We start from the raw sequence: 24,896 nt of genomic DNA, 5'->3' as shown, positions 1-24,896 counted from the left end.
CTATGGGTATACTCTGGGATTTATGTATTTACATTATACACACATATATGTGGTCTGTTTTAGGGACATAAAGTTCTGCAGCCTATCCACCCATATAATTTGCTTCAGTGTACTTCTGTGCCTGGATACAGACCACACAGGCAGGGCCCGATTCCCATCATCATGACAACAGGGCTAAGCAACCAATCAAAACCCTGTGAGCCCCGTTCTGCAAGCTGATTGGTTTCTCAGCCTGCAGCTTGTTGTGGAATGCCCATCTTTAACCTCACTGCTGCCATGCACATTGCATACTGTATATCCTATATTTCCTCAATGTAGATTACAGCTACATGTGTAATCCTCAGAGATGTGGTGTCACGTTTGTATACTGACGTGAGAAGTTTTTCCGTGCTAGAACTAGAACATCTTAATGAAATGTATTTCTGTGAATCATACAAGAATAAGCATTTGCTTCAGCTACACAAATGTATGCTTCCCTGATGTAAACATAATATGATACAAAAAGTACTGTGTCAGACGTGGAAAAATCTATCATCAGTTGTCAATCTCTTTGGGGCTGAGGTCTTGACACCCGGCACCCCCCCAATATAATAATTATATTCTAATGTTCTGTCCACTTCAGTGTTAAATATTATTATATAACCATGTAATACCAAGTCATATCACGCCAGGTCATGGATTATAAGGTATTGCACACAGCACACACTTTCATAGGTTTCAAAGAGTGCAAACTGACAGGGCCATCAGAGGATAATCATAGTTTTGCAATTATATTTTCAGTACAAAACTAGACTGTATTGTTTAGTCCGCACTATTACTGTTTACTAGAATAAATGGTGGTGTTCTGATGCAAAACCCACTCTTCTTATCATACTACGTTCAAGGACTGATGAACTGCAGCGTGGTCCCTGGACAGCCATTCCTCTTGACAGGACCTGGGTACATAAAAAAGTTTGTCACATTGTCTGTGAGTTAACGACGGGCTAGTTAGACACCAGATTAAGACTGAAACTAATCAGGTTAGGAGCTCAGTGATTGACAGTGCATTAGACCAAACACACTACACACATTGAGATCCATCGTTGATATTGTTATCCCCTGCCATAAAATACACTAAGGCACATGTCGTGGATGGCTCTCTCCATCCAGATGCAGTTGTTGGATGCCACAGCAGTACCAAACTGAGATTAGGGGGGTGGGGTGTACCCTGTAGCGTACGGCTGTAGAGCATCAACAAGCCTCTCCAAAACTGTCACACGTGTACTCTTGTACCACTCCGATTCTGTGCTTTTTCCGATTCATTTGCTCCTTGATTCCTTCACGATGGAAGGGAGGTGATTCTCCTCGCCGCCATTTTTAGGGGAACTGCCTATTGAAGAGCGAAACTTTGACGTTAGCAGCTATCTAGTTGGCCAGTAGCTTGCCTGCCTACCAGTTCGTTGTGACTGCTAACGCTTGGCAGTCGTTAGCCACAGCAGCTTGCTTCACGTTGGTATAAATTATCCCTGCGGCCGACCAGTATACATGACAAAGACAACGGATATTGCTAAAGTGAACAATATATATAGAAATCAGTGCAATTGTGCGGCTAGATTAGCATTGCTAATTTATAGCTAGCGAGTTCACACTTTGATTTCTCTGGACTGCAATGCCTCGTCTGTGATTGCTGCAGCCACTTAACGTTACTCTGCGACTGGATTAACCAGCCGTGTATATACCACTTCGCAACCTGTGTGGATTCATTTTAACCGGGTGAGTTTGTCGCTAACTTTAGCTTTCTGCTAATTGACGATGGGTAGCTAGATTTGTTCTCCAATATGCTGCAGTGGATTTCAGATTCACGCTGGCTTGATTGCTATTCGACAGCTAGCTAGCTAACGTTAACCAAAAGTTGCTGTCACAACTTGTATGGTCTGTCGCATCGACAGATTTTAGTCTGCCGCACTGGGTAACTTCAGAGATCCCTTGTTAGCATAAAGGCGTTTGTTTTGAATGCCAGTGTAACTCATCAGCAAAAAATACAATGTACGGGGAGGGAGCTAGTATATATTTTTTCTAGTATGGCGAAGGCATGTCCCGCCCTACTCTGCCTTACTTTGCCTCTGATTGGCTTACCTTGACATTCTAACCAATCCTACTCCTCTTGCCTAAAACTAACCAACGAAGGCAGCGAGTACAAGCCAATCAGAGGGAGGTTAGGGCGGGGCATGCCTTCTCCATGCCTCCGCCATCCTAGGAAAAAAATACGTATGGGGAGCAGGGCTAGCGAGCTAAATTGTGAGTGGTTTGGTGTAAATAATGGCAACGGATTGCTTTGCCTAAGAAGCGTTAGCTAGCTACGTTAGCTTGCTAATCCGTTTTATGCAACTATCGTTGCAAGCTGTGCCACTCCCTCGTTTTTGTTTGTGTGCACTGTGCTGGTTGTACGTTAAGTGAAACTCGGCTTTGGAGGTGTCTGTTTTGGAAGTTTGCTTATCTGTAAAGGACAGCATGATGAGTCACATACTGTCTGAATAGCAAACTGTGTGACGGTAGGTGACATTGGGTCAAGCCTTTCTATGTCTGTCGCACGTACATGTCCTGGCATTGTGTTTACAAGTAACAGGAGAGTCTGACAAGTCATTGTGAGTATGATTGTGTAAGCGACAATGAGAGCTTGCGTCCATCTGCTGCTAATGGGTTTTTTTGTGCACTGACGTGAGTCGCATTCCTCAGTTTTCTGTGTTGTTATTGCGTAACGCTGGCTATCACTCAGCCAGCTACTCTTCTGCTTGGCTTATCTGTGATTTCGCCGATTAACTCATGCATGACACGCAGGAATCGCTACACAACGATTTAACACAACACTTTGAATATGGTTAAATCACGCATAACGTCAGTGTTGTGACATCACGTTTACCATTTAACGTTAACTAAGACGTTGCGCTCTGTCGGAGTGATCTGTCAAATGCGATGTCCAGGTTTGATGACTGATACCCAAACAACTAGCCTACACATGCTCTATGTTTTATGTGCCATATACACTGGCTCTGTTTGTTCAATAAGCACTGCAGTATGACTAGTCCACCTATCTTTGTTCGTGTCTTTAGACCGCGATGAACAGCTGTCCATGTTATTAATGCAGCCTGGCAGGTACGACTTGTCCTCTGTTATCACGTATTTCTGCTAGGCTGCCTGTCCCTGTTTTCCTGTTCTTTATAACATGTCCTGATCTGCACACATTTCAATTGTTTTCAATGTATGCACCTGCATGCTTGTCAAAACAACAGTGCATTCTATGGCTGGAACAACTCCCCTTTACTTTCAAGGACTTGCTGCTAGCTGATGATGAAAAGTATGCAGCGGTTATTGACTGTGAACATCTCAAAGCATGAGAAGCCTATGCAAAGTTAAGTTATGTTCTTGTGTGTCAGAGTTAAAACAGGGGGTGCAGAATATGAGCACACTGCATAATGGATGTAAGTGTCTTCCAGGAATAATGGATTAGACATTGAAGCAAAGCCTGCGCTGCTTGCTAAAGTCTAGATTCAAGTCAGTCAGTGGCAGTCAGCCACTGCAGAACAAGTGCCATTTCAATAATATGATCCACTGCAGTATTGCCATCATAATGTTTTTTTTTTTTTAGTGTTTCGAAATGTGTAATGCAGTTATAAAAGGCATAGTATGGCCCTTTTTTTTTAGCTTACTGATTATGTTACAGTGCTTTTATATTTAATCACATTGTTTTAGTTGGCAAAACTAATGGCTAATCAATTGACAGTGATCATCAGGTGTTATATAGCTGTGTTGACTAACCCAACTGACAGTGACATGGCAATTTAAAAAAAGTGAGATAATAAAGTTATGGTCCGCTTCCTTTAAAGGAATTCCTAAGCATCTGGTCAAGGTCTTTGATTGAGGCTGGCTGCTGAACAGTTGGAAACCAATGCTTGCATATTTGATGAGTCAGACTGAGAGCAAGAAGTAACAGTAACAGGGAGGATAGTAGGGCTGCTCGATTACGGACAAAATCTTAATCACGATTATTTTGGTCAGTATTGAAATTACGATTATTAAACACAATTACTCATTGTCTTTAAAATTAAAATGATGATAAATTGCACAGCCCTAGAGGATAGGCACATCAAAAATATTTTTTAGGTGATTTACAGAGGACACAGAGACAATAATAAATATCCACAATAGTTGCTGGTCTGCCATTTTCTGAAATTCTAGGCTGCACATTGACATTTCAATTACTTGATCTTCATCAGCTTCTGTCTCAAATTTTACACAGTTTTAGAGATTAATTTGAACTTGAAACAGTCTATGATTCTGTCTCAAGTTACTCTTACATCCACTGAGAGGACTTTATAAACTTTGTTTAAATGCCTGTATGTCTTGTTGTTGAAGAGTGTGTTGATGTTTGGGTCATTTATACCAACAGGAAGAGTGTAAATGGAGCTCGGTGAGTGAAACGGGATGGGTCAAATCCTCTTAGTGTTTGGTCACTCCACTCCTCCCCTGTCACCATCATCTTTAGAGTACCACAAATCGGAATGTGTTGTTAACATTTGGTAGCTCGAGAGTGTTCACTTCCTCCACTCAGTGAAAGCCACGATCTGTAATCAGTCTGGGGAGCAGGAGCACGGACACCCCACCCTCCATCTTGGGGGATAGAAACATGGTGTGTAAGCCATTTGAACAACAGCACAAATGTAGGTCATGAAAGTAACATTGTCTCGCAAAAAACAGCTGTGCAGTGCTGTTTTAAATAGGCATTTGGCTGATCTTTAAAGTAGGAATGCATCTAACCCATCTATTCTCTTTTCTATGGAATTCAATATCTAAACACAGCATATTTGCTGCCATTTTTAGGCTTATGTACATTTGAACTATGTTGTTGTTGTTATAAAGTTTACAACACGAGTCTTAAGTATTTGGGCTAAACTATGACCATTTAATAAAATACACCCGCTCACTGCATTCCTACTTTGAATTATTTAGAAATACAGCATTTAGCATCTTGCTGAGGAACATTTTAAAAGTATGTCTATGAAAGTATATATGCAGCATATATTTCTGTTGAGGTGTGTATGTGTGTGTGAAATGAAGAAAATCAAAATGACTACTGAGTTTCCACAGTTCTGTAGAAAGGCCTGCACACCCACAGAGGTGATATCAGTTATTCTGGTTGATTAGCCTAGATTTTTTTTCATCTTGACATTTAAGGTTGAAGCTTTGCTGAGGTCAACTACATGTACCTAAAATACTCAACGGTGCAAGTTGTCCCGCCTTAGCAGGTGCAGCAAATTTAGGAGAGTCAGGGAGATGTCTGCACAGAGAAGGTGTAATCAGCCAAAATAACTCAAACTGTAATTGTAGCTAGTCACAATATGACCCGGGACAGTTGGCTATTAAGCAAAAAAGTGTTACTTTGGAGATGGATTTATGATGCTAACAGTTGTTTTTTTCAAACAGCAAAAAAATGTAAAGGAACTGTGATGGATGGATGGATATCTTACACTGTGTTTTAAACAGCTTTTCCTTTTGTATTCTTTTCTTTATCTTTCATATCTTGAACATCTTTTGTACATCTTTTCTCTGCATTTTGATAAATCAGCAGACAGCAGGATTTCTCTGGGGTTGCTCCTCTGTAACTGACCCTGTGCAGCTAAGAGAATTTCACAATGGCGATCAATAATGTATTTGCTTATTTATCATCCCTCTCCATTCTCCTTCTCTGTCTCTCCCGCGTGCACTCTCTCTCTTTTCCTCTCTTTGACACTCCTTGCTACTCAGCTTGGTGTATTGGCTCTCTCTTCATTAGGCTTCTTGGTGATTTTGCAGTGCAGAGGAAACCAATTTACATAATACACAAAGAGAATCCATTTTCTTGAGCAGTAACGCATAACGTGTGTGTGTGTGTGTGTGTGTGTGTGTGTGTGTTAGTTATACATACTGTATTTTCTAGACTTTTAGAAAGCACACAGTCCATAGAGCAAAATAATGAAATGCTCGTGACCTTCCCCTTTACCATACACAATATAGTGGCCAGGGAGTGTCTATGTAATATAATATGTTCTTTTACTTTACAATGTTATCTTACTATTACCAGCCAATAAAACCATCACGTTTGAACAACTCCAACCTTTCTAATTTAACATCAACAAAAACTGTCCTTTCCATTACTGATTTTTTTCAATTGGTTATGCTTTTAAGTTATGCCTCCCTCCCTTTGTCCCATTGAATTGTCCATTTTCATCAGGCAGTGAAATTTAGGAACTAAGATGCTCTTAAATACAGTTTCCTTGTTCATTAGTAAGTCAACCATCTCTTAGAACTAGGACTGTCAAATGATACAAATATTTTAATCGCTGAAGTTCTATAGTTAATCGCATATTTTATCACATGATTAAAATTCTATTATTTTGCATTTCAGAACAGTTTTTAAGTACATATTAACAATCAAAAGCAATTTTTACCAGTGTATCTTGATTGGGAATCAAATTAATGCAAAGAAAGTTACTTTATGAACTTGATTTTAAGATTGTTATTATTTATATACTGTAAACAAAAGAAATGTATGAATCTGTCATTATTGCACAATTCCTCCAAGTACCTAACTAAAAAAACTAAAAATCCCTATCCTTACTAGAGTCAATATAGTGTTTAGTAACTCCTAAATAATGTTGACATCCAGTGATCACCGGTTAATGAGCAGCTCATTTCTGCACAAGTCCGTGTTAACACAGCCCATCTCCACTCTTACCTGGCGACAGAGAAACAGGCTGGATAGTCCGGTACACTGTTGTTTCCACAACAACAAAAACACAGCAGTCTCTGAACTCGCGTTGGGAGTTTCGTTGAAGTTGGATGTAGTCCAGTTTTTGTCTAATGAGCGGACACTTGCAAGCAGGCAAACAGGTGGCCGGCTAGCGTTAGCTTTCCACCTAGCTATAGGTTATAGGTATAGCTAGGTTATACTCCAGCCCCCGTTAGCGTTTCACCGCTGAGGATGTCCCCCCGTGATCGCCCGCTACGGCCGCCACAGCTGATCGCTCCGGCCGCCGCAGCTCCTGCTGCTGCCCGCTCCGGCCACCGCTGCTGCCCGCTGGTCAAACTAACCTGTACGGCGGGCCACAGCAACTGTAGGTGGTAGCTCAAGCTTGACGTGCTTCGTGATATTTTAATTCGGCTTTACACAATGTGCATATGGCTTTCGACTTGTCTACGAGCCGTCCGGGAGTTTTGGAAAAAAAAAAGCGGCATTCAGGATTTCATTGCTGCAAAAAAAAAAAAAAAAAATTGCTCGCATTGCGTCGGCCCTTAATCGCATCGCGATTAACGCGTTAACGCTGACAGCCCTACTTAGAACATGACCATTTAAAGTTACACAGCTGGACGCACTCCAGTCCACTGTGGAACCAGTGGATTCTTTATACAAGCATAACTCACTCAAACCTCTAAAAATGTAATATTCATAATTAGTATTGGTTAAAAATAGTGAAGACAGGCCAACATTGTCTAAAAAAATCAATGACTTAGAAAGCACATCTATTAGAAAATAGTTTAGAAACTATATGGAAATGAGGTCATCCCTTCCCCTCACAATCCTCCCCTTTCTCACATCAACTTCTGTCTGTCAGCCATTAAAATCTGGATGCAACACAACTTCCTCAAACTCAACAGCGATAAAACAGAATTCCTCCTCGTAGGCTCCAAATCCACACTTGGCAAAATCAATAACCCCACTCTCACCAACAATGGCACCATTGTCTCCCCATCTCCCCAGGCCCGTAACCTTGGTGTGATCTTTGACTCCACCCTCTCCCTTGAGCCCCACATCCGTCATGTCATTAAAACCTCCTCCTTTCACCTCCGCAACATCGCCAAAATCAGACCCTCTCTCACACCCCCCCGCTGCTGAAAGACTCATTCACGCCTTCATCTCCTACTGACTGGACTACTGCAACTCACTTCTACTCGGCATCAGCTCCACCAACATTAACCAACTCCAACTGGTCCAGAACTCAGCCGCCCGACTCATCACCCGCTCCAAATCCTGGCACCACATCACTCCAGTCCTAAAACAACTCCACTGGCTTCCTATCTGCCACCGGATCACCTACAAAATCCTGGTCCTCACCTACAAAGCCCTCCACCATCTGGCCCCCTCATACCTCACTGACCTCCTCTCCCCCGTACCAACCCTCACGGTCCCTCAGCTCCACCTCAGCTGGTCTCCTCTGCATCCAAAAGTCCAACCTCCGCAGTTTTGGGCACAGAGCATTCTCCAGGGCAGCTCCCAGGCTCTGGAACTCCATCCCCCAAGAGATCCACACCTCTGAGTCCCTCACCATCTTCCAGTCTCGCCTCAAGACCCATCTCTTCACCACTGCCTATCCCTAGCCCCACGCCCCTCCCCTTTTCATCTGTGCCTGAGTCTTGTTTTGTTTGTTCGTCTTTATTATCTATACCCTGTAAAGCAACTTTGAACTTTTTACTTTTTACGTGAAAAGCGCTATATAAATTCAATTTATTATTATTTCCTTACAGCAACTATCAAAATCCTTATGAGACAAGGGTCTATATTTGTTTCAGTGAGTGCCGCTTTAATTAAGAGGAATTAATCATACCATTGTTATAAGGAGGCGTCCATTGTGATCACATTTGATTTTAATTAAAGGATGATTCTGTGTATGGCTATCTTAATATTGTCCAAAGTAAATAAGCACTTAATACTAGTAAATAATAGTATGCTTTTTAGCAACCTAGCTTGTGGTCTCACATTGTAAAATGTCAAATCATTGTGTGCTGAATCACGTATTGATGAGGTATAAGGTGTTAAGTATAATCACGTTTGGTGGGAAAAGTCTTTTTTAAAAAGTACAGAGCTTTGACAGCAGTGTATTAATAACATTGTTTTGTTGCTGTAATGTTCATGCTTTGTCAGTATGTTATGCTTATTTGGGGTGCGGCGAGACAGCCAGTTTTGTCTATGCTAGGAAATGAATCATTTAGAGCACTTTGTCAACACTACTAAGCTACTTCTAAGCCTTTCTGCCTTTCACACAGACACAGAGGGGTCTGTCTGTTAATATACTGAATGTCAAGTTTACCTTATAGCTTGAATCTGTAATGTAATTTAAAAATATTGTATCATTATTATGTCTCATCTGCACTGTTGAGATTTTTGCACACAGGCAGTACATTTGCCTAGCTTCACTCTTTTTGTCCTAGTGCATTATTTAAGACCATTGTCCTGCTAGAAACTGAATCATTGTCCAACATTAAGACAGATTGGATGGCATGTCTTTACAGAATAAGGCCATGCTTGCTTTAAGTCACTGTGCACAAGAGAAACATCCTTACGCCTGAATATTCAGTTTAAGGTTTAAACTTTGATTCATATGGCTTCTTTCAACCTTTTAACAGTCAACGTTTGGTGTAGTTGGGACACATTAGACCAGAATTAGACCAAAAAGTGAATGACTATTCCCTAGAATTCAAAAAGACTTGATCTCTGCTCGTGTTACTAAAGCTTGTTTCCAACAGCAGTTTTTAGCTTCTCTACACTAAGATATTTATTGTCCTTGAGGGCTGTGTGTCTTGGTATACAAGTTTCACTTTTGTGTTTTTTTTCTCTGTCAGCTGGATAGCTTTTTCAGCAGGAGAAACCTTGTGACATTAAACCAGCAGTGTGGTTTTGGTACAGCAGGCTCCCAGGCTAGGCTAACGGTGCTGCAGAACCAAAAAGAAACCGAATGAGGCAACTAGCAGTTTCCCCACTGAGCGTTTCTGTAATGACATACGTGTGGTGTTAAGGTGTGGATGGGTTTGTTGCCAATTTCTGGCTGAAGCAAGACATACACACATAGGTGAGGTTGAAATAGTTGGAGTTATTCTTTTATTCCATGTTGGTGGTTAACATTTGGGAATAGGAAAAGTACAAACTAGAGGTGAGTGCTTTGTACATTTCCTTTCCACTCTTTAGGTGTGTACCCCCCGTATATACATAAGGTATGTTTGACATCAAACCATAATGTCACATGAGACCAATTGGTTTCTTTTACCTCATCCTGGGCATGATGTATCTCTGCTCAAAATGTTAAAGCGTATATTCGCAGAACAACGGATGATGTGGGTCTGCAAGCTTAGTTAAATAACCGTCAGTCACAGTAAAAGCTACAACCTCGAAATTATTTGAGTAATTATTATAACTTTTAAAAGCTGATGAGACACAAACAAGTACAATCAAAACACAATTAAAACCTATTAAACAAACTGCGCATCATAGCAGTGTCACCTATACAATACAGTATATAGGGCGTTGACATGCTAATTTGTATGAAGCCTAATACAACGCTTGATTAGTAGAACTGTCTCTTTGTTTGTAGTGTTTCTACAGTAAATCCCAAGAAAAGACCTTTAGAGGTTTGGAGAATTTGCAGTATAAGATACAAAATATACAATATATGCATATACATACACTCAGCATTATGAATATGTGGTAGAAAACTTTGATGTGAACACATACATACATTTACATGCATGTTAAATGAATTAGCTAGAGCAAAATTGCATCCATTTTAGAGTACACAATCAAATTTAACTCAAGGTCCTCTAATTTATCATTCAATGCAGCTCAAACCCCATTACTGTAGGCCACCTCCATAGCAGAGGACATGAAATCGATCATTGAGCTGGGATATTTGCATTGCCCAGTCATTCCAGTAGCTTGCAGATCTGCAATAATTGCTGAAGCAATCTGAACTGATGCACTTGTGATGACTGCAATTAGTAGATTATATTAGGGTCAGCACTTGAAGGTGTGACTAGTGGCTAAAATCACCTTGTTTAAGATACTTCAGGAGCCTCTGACCTTTCTGAAGAAAGTGCTGTCTTTAGTTGTTTGTACGTGGCCACATTTTGTGCATGAACATATGCAATCACTGAAGTAAAAAATAACAGGCTGACTCCAGTCCGGCCAATGTAGAGAGTTGTTCTGGAGCCCTGCAGTCAATTCCTGAAACACCTTTTTCCAGCCTATGTATCACAGCATTTTATTTTTGTTTCCTTTCGTAGAGTGTCTTTATTATGTGTTGTGGTTGGAATGGATGAAAAGCAGAGTTTGATAAAATGTGACTTTGAGTCCATCATGTTTTAGATTTGGATTTGTGTCGCAAGATGAGATTTCCTCCTTTCAAAATTTGGCCATTTACCTTTCTCACTTGAATCTTTATTCAATTCAATTTTATTTATAGTGTCAAATCACAACAGGAGTTATCCCAGGACACTTAACAGAGTAGGTCTAGAACACACTATAATTCATACTCTCATCAGCTGAGCAAATAGACTCATCTTCATACTGTGTCGGATCAGGGTGTTTTATCATGTCCTCGCTAACACCTCTGTCTCTGTAACTCTGCTTCTGTCCATCTAGGTGCCCATGTGCTGGTTCCTTAGGCCCATCCATTACTGCAGATGAATCTTCAGCTGCTTTGGTGTAGCTCAGCACCCAGATAGTCCCATCCCCTTTGCGTGGGTGACAAGGGACTACATTAACCAGGATGCCCTCCTCTGTAAGGGCAGGGAGCCTGAAGGATCCGGATGTGGCTGAGCTTTTCTTCAAAGAAGACCCAGAGAAGCTTTTCTCTGACCTCCGAGAGATTGGCCATGGCAGCTTTGGCGCTGTCTACTTTGTAAGGCAACTACATCTTCACGCTGACTCATAAAAAAGAGAAATGTACTTTATAGATTTATTATAGATGTTAATCAGGGATATGATCACTTAAATACAGGAAAACTGTATTCAGTATATTAGGGGTGACTCTGAATAGTCGACTATTTGAGAATTTGATCTAAGGAGCCTCATTCGACTGCCAATCTAACACGCGAATCGTCGCAGTGGAAAATGTGGTTATGAAACAGGATCATTCCATTCGGGCTATATGGGGGTGCTGAATGTGTGATTTTTACATAGAATTGCTTGGATTATTCCAAGAAATCATGATATATGGCCTATTTTGGAATACATTTATGAATCGGAGCACTCGCATAAGAAAGTATTACGATAGATGAACAATTACAATTTATGAACAATTATATGTCAAAATCAGCAGGGGGAGGAGCCTAGAAACGGCTATTGAATTTCGTTGAACGTCCCCTCACTCCCCTTTCATTTCCCTTCTGTCTGTGGGGGGTGATTTAATTTGGGCCAAAGTTCTATTTACAATCATGAAAAGCAAGCAGGATAACTAAGTGACTCCGCTCCCACAGCAAAGTTGCGATTATTTTGACTGATACTGCAATTGCGATATTGGAAGGAATGATTATTTTTACATCATTATTTTCATTTTCATTGAAAAACATTAACATTGTTGTGGTGTGATTTTTGTGAGGATCTTAACTAAACAAAGATGTCTTCTTAAGTCTGTAGAATATGATGATGATGTAGGCCAGGAACTCTGCAGCACGACAATATTTAATTTTAAATGGGATTTTATCATCATCATTTGATCATTTCAATCAATGTTGCGCCTCTTGTGATTTTAGAATTGCAGGAGGCTGTATAGCAATTTTGATAACATTTTGATTAATTGTTTAGCCCTACTTACAATTTGCCAGAGTTTGTCTAATACTTACTAACTGTAAGTTATTTTTACCACCCCATGTTGGAGTTTAATAACACAAAGGTACAGCGGAGTGAAATGACTCACCCTAGCTTTCTGATCTGACTTTTTGTTCTTGAACACTACACACAGTGTGGTTAAAATAGGTACAAGAGGTCTTGGAAAAACCACATCCTCGATGAGAGAAAATGTACAGAGAATTAGATGTACTGTATGTTATAGTTGAAATGTGTACTGACGGTGAACTTTGTGTTTCCCAGGCACGGGATGTACGCACAAATGAGGTGGTGGCAATTAAAAAGATGTCCTACAGTGGCAAACAGTCTAATGAGGTGAGACGAGATTGATTATATTTCTATAATAGTTCAGACCTTTTTCACACAGAATGGGAAGTATTTTAATTCGAACATTAAAAAAGTATTTATAGTTTGGTTTGTAAACGTATCAAACCATGACTTCTGTGTGCTTCCATACACCTCGCGTCGTTTTAGCCGTTCTTTGTGTTTCTGACAGTACATGATCTTGACATGTATCTTTATATAACGAATGTTGTGCTGATATCATCAGTGAATATTCATGTCAAATAGTGAAAAGTCTCCCCTGTGTGTGCACTTTCACTGTCCCAGATACAGTTCACTCTGCTCATGATTTCAGATTAGCTATAATGAGATTACACATAATCTGTGAGAGAACTACCTTACACCTATTTCCACTAAAAGACAATCTTCTTCACACACACACATGCAGTCACCTTCAACGCATAAATCCAAGCAATGCATTGCATGTTTTGTTTCCCTTCTTTCCTCCGACAGAAATGGCAGGATATTATAAAGGAGGTGAAGTTTCTCCAGAGGATCCGGCACCCCAACAGTATAGAATACAAAGGTTGTTACCTCCGTGAGCACACAGCATGGGTAAGTCACCTGTTAACAACAATTTACAACTGGAAGATGATCTCATTATACAATGTGTAAGGGTGTCTATACATTGCTATTCTTGACTTTATATCTTGTTTCCAGCTGGTGATGGAGTACTGTCTCGGCTCAGCCTCCGATCTGCTAGAAGGTGAGCAGGTGTTGTATGTTTTTTTGTGAACAGATTTGACCCTTCTACAAGAGATGAGATGTAGGACTGGCTGTGTGAGCTCACAGAAAAGAAACATGGACATTGATGTGTCTTCATTAGCTGGTGTCGATTACTGCTCAAACTGTTTTTCCTCCTTCAGTTCATAAAAAACCTTTACAAGAAGTAGAGATTGCGGCCATTACACATGGTGCTCTGCAAGGGCTGGCCTACCTTCATTCCCACAATATGATCCACAGGTGAATGATTTTTATGTGACATATTGGTTTATTGGTTATTAAGAAGCTTCTGTAAACACTGTTTCCCCCTGCTCTCTCACACGTCTTTCTTTATCTCTCTCAGGGATGTGAAGGCAGGGAACATTCTGCTGACTGAGCCTGGGCTGGTCAAACTGGCAGACTTTGGCTCTGCCTCCATTGCCTCACCTGCCAACTCCTTTGTGGGAACGCCATATTGGTAAGTGAAAACTGAAAGAATTTAAAGTATTTTATGTATTAAATGTTGAGCTGACCAAAGTGTTGACGTCTCTTATTGAGTGTCTGCTTAAAGAACCATTGGCTCTTGAAATGGATTTGACTGTAAACAGTATTTACCTTTTATTTGCATATCCACATACACACTTAAAAAGCATCCTGCTGATGTATTCAAATGCTTTGCTGCTGTGATTGTTGAGGGCAATGTATGCTCAGGATGGAGACATCATCTTCAGAATTATATACTCTTATTTACAGAATATTATGCTTTTTTGATATTTATACCGTTGAGAAATAACTTAGATGACTCATGAAAAACATCATTATTTAATTCCAACAAAGTGACAGTGTGTTTTTTAGTTTGCAGATTAATATTAAAACAAAGGTACTGTCTTTTTTTTTATCACATAAAGACGGAAGTGTGACTGAGTATCTTTGAAAGTCTCTTTTTTTAAAAGAGAGACTTTCAAGTAAAACTTTTACTTTTTTTTTTGTCCTTCTCTATTTCCCACCTTCACTTATCTTTCTCCTTCCTTTATCCAGGATGGCCCCGGAGGTCATTCTAGCTATGGACGAGGGCCAGTATGATGGGAAGGTGGATATCTGGTCCTTAGGGATCACCTGTATAGAATTAGGTAGGTGACAGTATGTGTGTATTTTATCTTTTAAAATGGAACTGCAGTAGAAAGAATATTTTTCTATAAAAATGAGTATATACTTAAATACACAATATGTGATCCAGAAATGCAACAAATCATGGCCTACCATTCTAAACACAGAATTTGCTATTAATCAACAGGTCTTTGAACACAAGGACTAACACCAGTATCTACTGTACATTAGAGGGCTGCATTGGGATTGGGTCCCGCCGGGTCCCGCGGGAGCGGGCGGTTTTAACTTTGCTGCGTGCAGCTAAAAAAAAAACACTGCAGGATCGTGATGTAGCCTGGAACCCCCCCACGCCAGCAGACACCATAGATATACATATATACTGACTGAGTATATACTGTATAGCCCATCTATGAGCAGACACCAGCGTGTCTGAGCCTCCCAGGACGGGGGAGCTCCGAGCCAAGGCTCCGTCCACCGTCCGCCCGCTCCCTCATCCTCTGCTTCTTCCTCCCCGTCTAACAGCAGCAAGCACCTGCCTTCTTTGCCTGCATCTTCTCCCTATTAACCTATAAAATGACGTGTTTTCTCATGCAGGATGGGAGAAGACACAAAATCAATGCATCTCTATTATTGTGCGGGCATAAATTCTCAGAGTTTTGCGGGTGCGGGCGGCAGTGGACCTACACATTGCGGGAGCGGGCGGGAGTGTAACACACACGTTGCGGGTGCGGGCAGTAATGGTCAGAAATTTGCCGGGAGCGTGATGAAGAAAACAGTCCCGCGCAGGGCTCTACTGTGCATCTACTTACGTAATGTTGTCTGACTAAGATTTGTTTGATGGATTTGGTTTGATATAAGATTTGGTTAAACCAGTAATGTTTATGAACTCAGCAGTAAAACGGTCCAATATCTTCAGTTATGATCAGTTAAAGAAAGGCAAAAATCTTCATCTGAAACCATAGATATGTTAATACATCTGTGATTTACGAAGAAGGAATACATACTTACTGTCATTTCTGTTCCAGCGGAGAGGAAGCCTCCCTTGTTTAACATGAATGCAATGAGTGCCTTATACCACATAGCGCAGAATGAGAGCCCCACACTGCAATCCAGTGAATGGTGAGATGCGCCCCCCTCCCCTCAACACACACACACACACACACACACACACACACACACACACACACACACACATATGAGTATGAGCACATACATATAAGTTGTATATTTCGCACCTAAAATGATGATGTTTACTTTTGTTAAAGGCTGTATCGGTGTCTGACCCTTTGTCTTGTCATCTTTGTTTTAGGACGGATTACTTTAGAAACTTTATTGATTCTTGCCTTCAGAAAATCCCCCAGGACAGACCACACTCTGACGATATGCTGGGTGTAAGTGTGCGCGCACATACTGGACACAACGACACAGAAACAGAGAGCAGAGTCAGTGTGTTAAGATGGGAGATTGACAAAGGTCCTTGTTATGAATCTCTCTCTGATGTTTGGGCACTGCTCTGATGAACTAATCATCTACTTCTGCACACACACACACACACACACACACACACACACACACACACACACACACACACAAAGAACATGTACAGACAGTACACACAGGGCTCGGTTTTGTAGAAAGAACACAGATGTAATTACTGTAGAGATATGACTTCTGCATCCATTGTTAAGTAACTGAGTAGCTGTCACTTAGTCCACTAATGCTAATGGAAGTTGTCCTTGGGGTATAGAAGCACTGCACACTGTGTCTTCCTTTTTTAACTGTCAAGTTCCAAAAGTGTTACAATGTTCTTTTAACTGCTTCTCAATGTGATCTTCTTTAATTGGACTTTAACTTCTAGCAAAGTGCTTGCTAATGATTCTAAAAATCCTGTTTTTGTCAGCTCGGATTTTATTCTTATATCTTTGTCAATATTGACAAATGGCCATCATCTGCATGATCCACTCTACTACACAATTTGCATTGATCATAGAGCCTAACAAATGTTAGCAATGTAAAATAAACAGCTATAAACACTAGGAACAATGTGAGTTTTGCTGTCTTACTTAATACAGGCCTTTCTTTCTGCAGTTTCAGTGCAAAACCATCCTCATTAAATATAGTGCTCTGACCAGAATACTGAAACTAATAGCCAATTCAGCACTCTGAGCTAACTGGGAGGGTTCCTTCTTGGGATATTGGATATTTTACGTTTGTGCAGTTTATGGCACAAAAACAACTTCACACGTTGATCTACTCCATAAGCTCTCAGTCATTCTGGTTTGTTTTCTTCACCCTTCCCTCCAGCACGCATTTCTGCAGCGTGAACGTCCGGACTCCGTGCTGATGGATCTTATTCAGAGGACCAAGGATGCAGTGCGGGAGCTTGACAACCTGCAGTACCGCAAGATGAAGAAGATCCTCCTTCAGGAGGCCCACAACGGACCCACAGCAGAAGCCCAGGATGGAGACGAGGTGTGTGGATGTTTGTATATTAAAGGTGTAGTAAGCAATGTTAAACCACTACACTTTCTGTCAAATTCAGCGTATATTTTCTCACGGTCACCTAGCTCTCTATTTTCTGTGTACGCTGAAAAAGAATCCAGTGTTCCTACACAGCCCTGGCTCTGTAAATGGAAAACAAACAGAAAGGTGAGCAAGAGCCACAAAACACTATTCCAGCCAATCAGCAACAGGCGGTGGCAGTTGCTCACTCGTGCGAGCGAGTGAAGGGGGCGGGGGGGGGGGATGGATGTGAATGTGCCGTCTGGGGCCAGGAGTTCTCAACAAGAGGAGTTCTTTTCCTCTCTGTCTCCAGGAGCTGGAGCCGGGCGGAGGTCGGACAGGAACGGTGAACAGTGTCGGCAGTAATCAGTCCATTCCCAGCATGTCCATCAGCGTCAGCTCCCAGAGCAGCTCTGTCAACAGTCTGAACGAAGCGGCCCAGGACAACCGCAGCGAGCTGGAACTGATGGAGGGAGACCACACCGTCATGTCCAACAGCTCCGTCATACACCTCAAACCGGTGGGTAAAGTGACACCGACACACAGCTATTTAGAGGAAGGATGTAGTGCATTATTTTCATTTTTGATTAAAGGGGTACTTCACCGATTTTACACATGAAGATTAGTTTATAATAATGTCTGTGGCTCTGGTGGGGCTTTGTATAGTCTGAGAAAATTAATCAAGTGGCATCAATTTATAACAGAAACCCTGTAATGCAAATTGAGGATGTCAAATTTTAAAAGACATGGACATATACAATTCAGGGAAGGTCTAATGAAAGATGCTATTGAGTTGCGTGAAATATAGGATCAAGTGGTTTTGGAGTGTGACCCATACATTTTTATTCTGTCTTGTGCAGGTCCCAAAACTTGGCGTACAAAGTTGTTTCTGATTCTCCTATGTTCTGTCTTGATCTGTTTCTCCCCTTATCCCAAACCGTCCCCAATGCTTCCTTTTGTCTATGTTAAATACCGTAACAATATAATATGTTAATCCTGCTGCCTTATGTCTCCAGGAAGAAGAGGAGAGTTTCTCTAGGGAGCAGGCAGCCAACAATGAACCCTCTGAGCCCCAGCCAACACCAGCTCAGCCCCAGAGGAAGCACTACCGCAACAGAGAGCACTTTGCCACCATACGCACAGCGTCACTTGTGAGAGAACACTTCATGCAGCTCACTTACTAATTAAATTTATCAGTGGATGTATACCAGAAAGGGCCAGATATTTAGTGCTTAATGTTTGACAAAATGTCTGTGACATAATTTGAAATGTTCTACATTACATTACAGTACATCTACTAAGTCTTTCAACATTGCTGTTTATATCTACACATTTGAGTAAGATGTCTTTATCCCTCTGTACAAACACCAAGCCAAATTTCTATATTTCATCACATTTTTCAAATAATCAAAATCTAAATGGACTGTGCTGATTCTCTCCTGCGTCCACATTTTGCAGGTGACCCGTGAGATGCAGGAACACGAGCAGGACTCGGAGCTGCGGGAGCAGATGTCAGGATACAAACGCATGAGGCGGCAACATCAGAAGCACCTGATGGCCCTGGAAAACAAGCTGAAAGGGGAGATGGATGAGCACAGGCTGAGGCTGGACAAAGAGCTGGAGAGTCAGAGGAACAACTTCACCCAGGAAATGGAGAAGCTGCTCAAAAAACACCAGGCGGCCCTGGACAAAGACGTATGTAGAAAAAGGAAAACGCCATTGGCCTACTGATACTGTGCAATCCAACTATTTCTATATAGCAAGCTTTTTTTTGGTCTCCTAATCGATATTTGTGTTTGGTGTAGCTTAAGACGTTTACCAACGATGAGAAGAAGTTCCAGCAGCACATCCAGGTGCAGCAAAAGAAGGAGCTCAGCAGCTTCCTGGAGTCACAGAAGCGGGAGTATAAACTTCGCAAGGAGCAGCTCAAAGAGGTAACACACTTGAACCGCACACATCTCCACCACAACCTATGATGATTTTGTCTATGATTTACCCAAATCAACTAAACATACATAATAAAGTATACACTTGGACTCCTTTAGGTGTGTGGTCGAGGTATGTAAATGGTACTAGCTCTGCTATATGTACTATACATGTGTATCTATATAATTGTTCTTTTATTTTATTTTGATGGTATGTTTTATATGATGTGAATGTGCTGGGCCCGATTGACAATGGGTGGGCAGAGTTGGGCGTCACTATTAGGGCTGCTGGTTATTTTTTTGATTAATTGATGATTTTAATCTCTTGGCCGACAATATGTATAGAAAATTGGGAAGATACCCATCATAGTTTTTTAAAGCCCAGGGTTATGTCTTCAGATGTTTTGTTTTTTCTGACAATCAGTCCAAAACTCAAAGATATACAGTTTGTTATCACATAAGACAAAGAAAAGCAGCAAATCCTCACAACTGAGTGGCTGGAACCAGATACTTTTGCATGAAAAATGATTTAAACAATGAATTAGTTATCAAATTAGTTGCTGATTAATTTTCTGTTGATTGACTAATCAATTAATTGACTAATTGTTTCAGCTCTTGTAATATTATAATTAATAATAATAATAGTAATACACTGAAGAAGGCAGAGCTTGAAGAATCTGTGTTTTGATTGTACTGTTGCTATTAATTGAATAACAGCTAAATGCAAGAAGAACATTTGTGAGTGCTCACCCAATGCTGACAAACTGTAATATCCATAAATCCCAGGAATGCCAATGCCCTGACATACTGAAAGAAAACTAAATTAACACCTGTGTGGCAGGAACTGAGCGAGAACCAGTCGACTCCTAAGAAAGAGAAGCAGGAGTGGCTGTCCAAGCAGAAAGAGAACATCCAGCACTTCCAGGTCCGGAACTCTCAGACAATATGTACACTTGGCAAGCCCAAGACCAAATGATGCTTTTACACAGGCCGAGCAGTGAATTCACACAGTCTGTAGAATCTGTGATGTTAACAGAACTTGATTCCCAGGCGGAAGAGGAGGCCAACCTGCTGAGGAGACAGAGGCAGTACCTGGAACTAGAGTGTCGGCGGTTTAAACGTAGGATCCTCATCGCCAGACACAATGTGGAGCAGGATCTTGCTAGAGAGGTATTTAGTCATGCAGAGAGTGCCAGCCACCTCCACCCACTTTTATGTTTTTGATTGATTTTAGTTGTTTGACCGCTGTCACCCAGCATTCTCTCCTCTTTTTCAGGAGCTGAACAAACGGCAGACACAGAAGGACCTGGAGCACGCCATGCTGCTCAGACATCACGAGTCGATGCAGGAGCTGGAGTTCAGACATCTGGGGACGATCCAGAGGGCGCGGGCAGAGCTGATCCGGACCCAGCACCAGACAGAGCTCACCAACCAGCTGGAATACAATAAGAGAAGGGAGAGGGAGCTGAGGCGCAAGCATGTCATGGAGGTCCGACAGCAACCCAAGAGCCTCAAGGTTCGTAGACTCATGAGAGTTTTTTTTCTTTTTTTTCTTTTTTTTCTTAGATGCAGTTCATGTACCCCGCTATACAGACTCACTTACACAACACTTGCAGCGGTCAAGCTCCCTAACTCAACTTCTTCTTTTATTTTCTTTCTGTCTTCTTCAGTCTAAGGAGCTTCAGATTAAAAAGCAGTTCCAGGAGACTTGTAAAACCCAGACCAGGCAGTACAAGGCCCTCAGGAACCATCTGCTGGAGACCACGCCCAAGGCTGATCACAAGGCCGTGCTCAAGAGGCTGAAGGAGGAGCAGACCAGGAAGCTGGCCATCCTGGCCGAGCAGTACGACCACTCCATTAATGAAATGCTCTCTACGCAGGCTGTGAGTACCTAAAGAGAAGGCCTATAGAGTTTAGGTAACAAAAATACAAAAATTAACAAATTTAGTGATGTAGTTTTAAACTCACTGTTGATTAAAATCTCAGTACCAATACAATACAAGAAACCAAAATGTACATTGTCAATACCTCGCATTAAGGAACTTAGATATGTTTTTCTACACAACCCTCTTATAACAACATAAGCTAAACATATTTAAATTAGCAAAGTTATTATATTAGTATTTATGGCTTCCTGGAAGATCTCTTAGGATAAAAAATAAACTGTATGTCACTGACATTGGGCCAAAAGCGAACACTGGTGCTTACAAAGAGAGACGTATCTATATATCTGGATCTTTCTCTCTTTACGACTTTCTTTTTCTTTCACTTGCCTGCCCTCAGCTGCGGTTAGATGAGGCTCAAGAGGGGGAATGTCAGGTTTTAAGGATGCAGCTGCAGCAGGAGCTGGAGCTGCTCAACGCCTACCAGAGCAAGATCAAGATGCAAACAGACGCTCAGCACGACAAGGAGAGGAGGGAGCTGGAGCAGAGGGTCTCTCTGCGTAGGGCTCTGCTTGAGCAGAAAGTAAGAGAGGCCATGGTGATGTCTAGTGATGTCTAGCGTCAGCATGTGTGTTGGCACATTTGGGTGTGACAGTAGACACTAAAGCTGTGTTTTGAATATTGGTAATGGGACTACCCTTTTGTTGACATTCACATACTGTGTCTCATGCATTGTGTCTTTAAGTTGTCAACCCTTCCTACGTAATTTCCCCTTTCGTGGGCTGTATGGTTTTTTTATTCATGTTTTAATAGCGGTTGCACATCATATTTCATTGTAGATTTTTATTCCGGGGGTTATTCTTCTATTTCCCAATAATATGAAGACTGTAGTTGAGTGATTCATTTTTGTTCGTTCAACCAAGAACTTTTGAATCGATTCTCCTTTTAAAGCAGACAAATGGCAGACTTTGATTTGTGCGCTTTTACTTAGAATGTATTTTGAACTCATGTGTTCGCTGTGTTTTTCTTTGCAGATTGAGGAGGAAATGCTTGCGCTGCAGAACGAGCGCCTGGAGCGAATCCGCTCATTGCTGGAACGCCAGGCCCGAGAGATCGAGGCTTTTGACTCTGAGTCAATGCGGCTGGGCTTCAGCAACATGGTGCTCACTAACCTGGCTCCCGATTCCCAGGGAGGCTGGGGGGGAGGAGGTGGAGGTGGCCAGGGGGCTCAGGGTGGAGGCCACTGGCCTGGTGGAGGAGGCGCCCACCATAGTCATCACCACCAGGGGGGCTCCAGCTCACAGCAGCCCTGGGGTCACCCCATGCTGGCTGGGGGCCCGCCACCCTGGAGCCTCCACCACCCTGGAGGAGGGAATCAGAGGGGTAGCGCGGGAGGCGCAGGAGGGGTGAGGAACAGTCCTCAGGCTATGAGGAGGACGTCATCGGGGGGGAGAAATGAACAGGGCATGAGCAGGAGCGCCAGCATCACCTCTCAGATCTCCAACGGATCCCACCTGTCGTACACCTAGAACACACACACACACACACACACACACACACACACACAAGCAACACGATAATTGTCTTAAAGTCAAATTCTTGTGCACCGAGGTGACGCTACACAGACACGCACCATGCATGCACCACACATGCTTCACATACACTTATTTCCCACAGTATGTCTAACACACACTGCACAGTGCTAAGACTGGGTTTACCTCAGCCCAGTTTCTCTCCATCACCACTGCTCTCTTACATCAGTGTACTGCTAGCAGCAGTCTGTGGAAACCCAGAAGTCTTGAGACTCATCCAAGATGGCTTGAGGGCCATATACAGAAAGCCACAGTGCAATAGTGTCATTTTTACTGTAGCCTTCAGTGCTGTTTTATGTGTTTTGCCATGTTGGTCTCTGTTGCCATTGACCCAAAGTAGTATAATCATATTATCTACCATGGAGTTTATTATCAAGAGTTTGTTTTGCAGTATGCGGTTTAATACACATGTGGGGTAAATCTGATGCTTTCACAATACGGTGCATTGTGGGAAAATTTGCATCCAGTGTGCAATTTTTAGAATTACATTTAAAAAAAATGTGTTACCTCAAATCACTCACAGCTCAAGATTTAAGCACAGACATCTTACTGATAGAAAGTGTAATGAGATTGTTGTTTATGTGCAGTTACAGACGAATGAGAAGGCAGGTGGTAATGTAGGGGTAAGACTTAAGATTAAAGAACAGATAGTTTCAGAACAAATTGGGACAGGTCTAGAAGGATCATGAAAACGGAACAAAGGTTGTTGTAAGTGAGTACCAGTGGGTATCTCTGATTTTATAGTAGTAGCGCAGGGACGCCCAAAGTGTTACGAATGGCTAAAAGTATGCAATCTTTCATTTCAGCCAGTGACTTAACTGATAGGGTTATTCTCCACCAGAGAGGAAATCTAACCAGTGAAATCACCTTATGCAATGTTTTACTGATATGAGTAGTTTAGGAGTTTTTGTGTACTGTGAGCAGGGCTGCAAAGATGCCAAAGTTAAGGGTGCACAGTCAGATCCATGCCAAGACACTGTTATGTATTTAATGAGATTGTGCCAGAGATGTCAGTGGAAATTCAGGTAATACTATGTGGCCAAGTTATGGATGGAAGGAGAGAAGGGAGTCATTTCTGAGTCTGCATCCTCATTGTCTCGGCTCTTGGGTTTCCACAGACCTCTGCCCACTCTTTACTCACGCCTGCCCAGTGGACAACCAGTCTGAGGGATACTGTAGCCTTATTAGTCCACAGCCGTCGTAACAGGGATGGGTTTTCAGCAGCATCTAACCTCCACTTGAATAGTATCAAAACTAATGTTCACTCCTTAATAGTTTGCAGTAAGTTTCTGGTCTAATCTGGCCCTGTGTTGGTCCGTGAAAGCGATGCACGACGCAGTAAAAAAAACTTTCTCTGACAAATAGAATCATGCCTGTTGGTCTACCTCAAGAACACTCGAGCAGAGCTTCACCACAGGGTGTCGTGATTAACAATGACTTGCTAGTCACGACTTTGGCACAGGCCTTTACCCAACAATGATCAGATTCACACGCACGCACGCACACACACACACACATGCATATAATAGTTATAGAATTTTTATTCCCCAGTGAAACAGTATGTCCCTTTGCCCACTTGGTTGATGGAGGCATGTACATGGGTACATTTTGTGAAAATGGGATTGGGACATAAAGGTGCTTAAAAAAAGAAGAAAAATAACATACTCAGCAGTTGTTTGTTGAGTTGGCTATAAATGAGCAACACACTTGGCAGCATTTGTGCCGGCTCAACAAATCCATCTTAGTTGCTTAAAAATGTCCCTGTGTGTTTTTAATGAAAAAAATAATCATTTTATGGGACTAGAGTTACAGTGAATGAACAGGGAGCGTAAATGAGGAGCTTTACTAGCCCTCTGCTGGTTGGTGACTGCTGAATGTCTCTTTGGGTGGATGGGCGGTGATGCTGTGATCTCTGCTGCCATGCTCCTGCAACCTTCCCCGGTCTGACATCCCACTCTGTCTCACCCCCGGTGAACCCGATGTCATGTTCTGACCAGCGACCTCCCTGATTTCCTCCACCATCGTTTCCTCCCCTCCTCAGCCTGTTGTGGTCTTCACCCCCTCCTTGATCTAATTGGGAAGAGCTCGTTAAGTAAAATAAAGAAAAAGGGGGAAAAAAATAATAATATATATATATATAAATATATATATATATATATATATATATATATATATATAATTAAAAATGGGTTATAGGGGAAAAAAAGAGTTA

The 24,896-nt window shown here is 41.8% G+C and overlaps 1 protein-coding gene across 4 annotated transcripts; it reads left to right on the top strand.

Annotated features, from left to right (window-relative positions):
- The first annotated feature begins 1,203 nt into the window (after positions 1-1,203).
- taok1b (TAO kinase 1b) lies at positions 1,204-24,812 on the top strand. Of its 4 annotated transcripts, none has more exons than XM_078266839.1 (21): positions 1,205-1,752; positions 11,426-11,684; positions 12,875-12,946; positions 13,427-13,528; positions 13,634-13,679; positions 13,840-13,936; positions 14,040-14,153; positions 14,714-14,805; positions 15,808-15,901; positions 16,092-16,173; positions 17,087-17,254; positions 17,598-17,804; positions 18,301-18,435; positions 18,743-18,979; positions 19,090-19,218; positions 20,051-20,134; positions 20,260-20,379; positions 20,486-20,725; positions 20,880-21,092; positions 21,493-21,675; positions 22,127-24,812. In XM_078266839.1, the coding sequence occupies exons 2-21, from the start codon at positions 11,553-11,555 to the stop codon at positions 22,619-22,621; spliced, it is 3,042 nt and encodes a 1,013-aa protein (XP_078122965.1). In that variant the 5' UTR covers positions 1,205-1,752; positions 11,426-11,552; the 3' UTR covers positions 22,622-24,812. The 4 variants fall into 4 exon arrangements, with proteins under 4 accessions (XP_078122969.1, XP_078122965.1, XP_078122967.1 ...); XM_078266841.1 differs by lacking the exon at positions 1,205-1,752 and adding an exon at positions 2,274-2,531; XM_078266842.1 differs by lacking the exon at positions 1,205-1,752 and adding an exon at positions 2,560-2,624.
- The last annotated feature ends 84 nt before the right edge of the window (positions 24,813-24,896 follow it).

The sequence above is a fragment of the Sander vitreus genome, chromosome 13 (genome assembly GCF_031162955.1).
Source record: "Sander vitreus isolate 19-12246 chromosome 13, sanVit1, whole genome shotgun sequence".
Lineage (NCBI taxonomy): Eukaryota > Metazoa > Chordata > Actinopteri > Perciformes > Percidae > Sander > Sander vitreus.
The sequence above is the reverse complement of the archived record's forward strand: the minus strand, read 5'-3'. Positions and strand labels throughout refer to the sequence as shown.

Excerpts from the sequence above, each read along its gene's own strand:
- taok1b (XM_078266839.1), top strand. The coding sequence starts at position 11,553 with ATGCCCTCCTCTGTAAGGGCAGGGAGCCTGAAGGATCCGGATGTGGCT. Across the intron at positions 13,937-14,039 it reads TCCCACAATATGATCCACAG|GGATGTGAAGGCAGGGAACA; the intron begins GTGAATGATTTT and ends TATCTCTCTCAG. Across the intron at positions 15,902-16,091 it reads ACACTGCAATCCAGTGAATG|GACGGATTACTTTAGAAACT; the intron begins GTGAGATGCGCC and ends TCTTTGTTTTAG.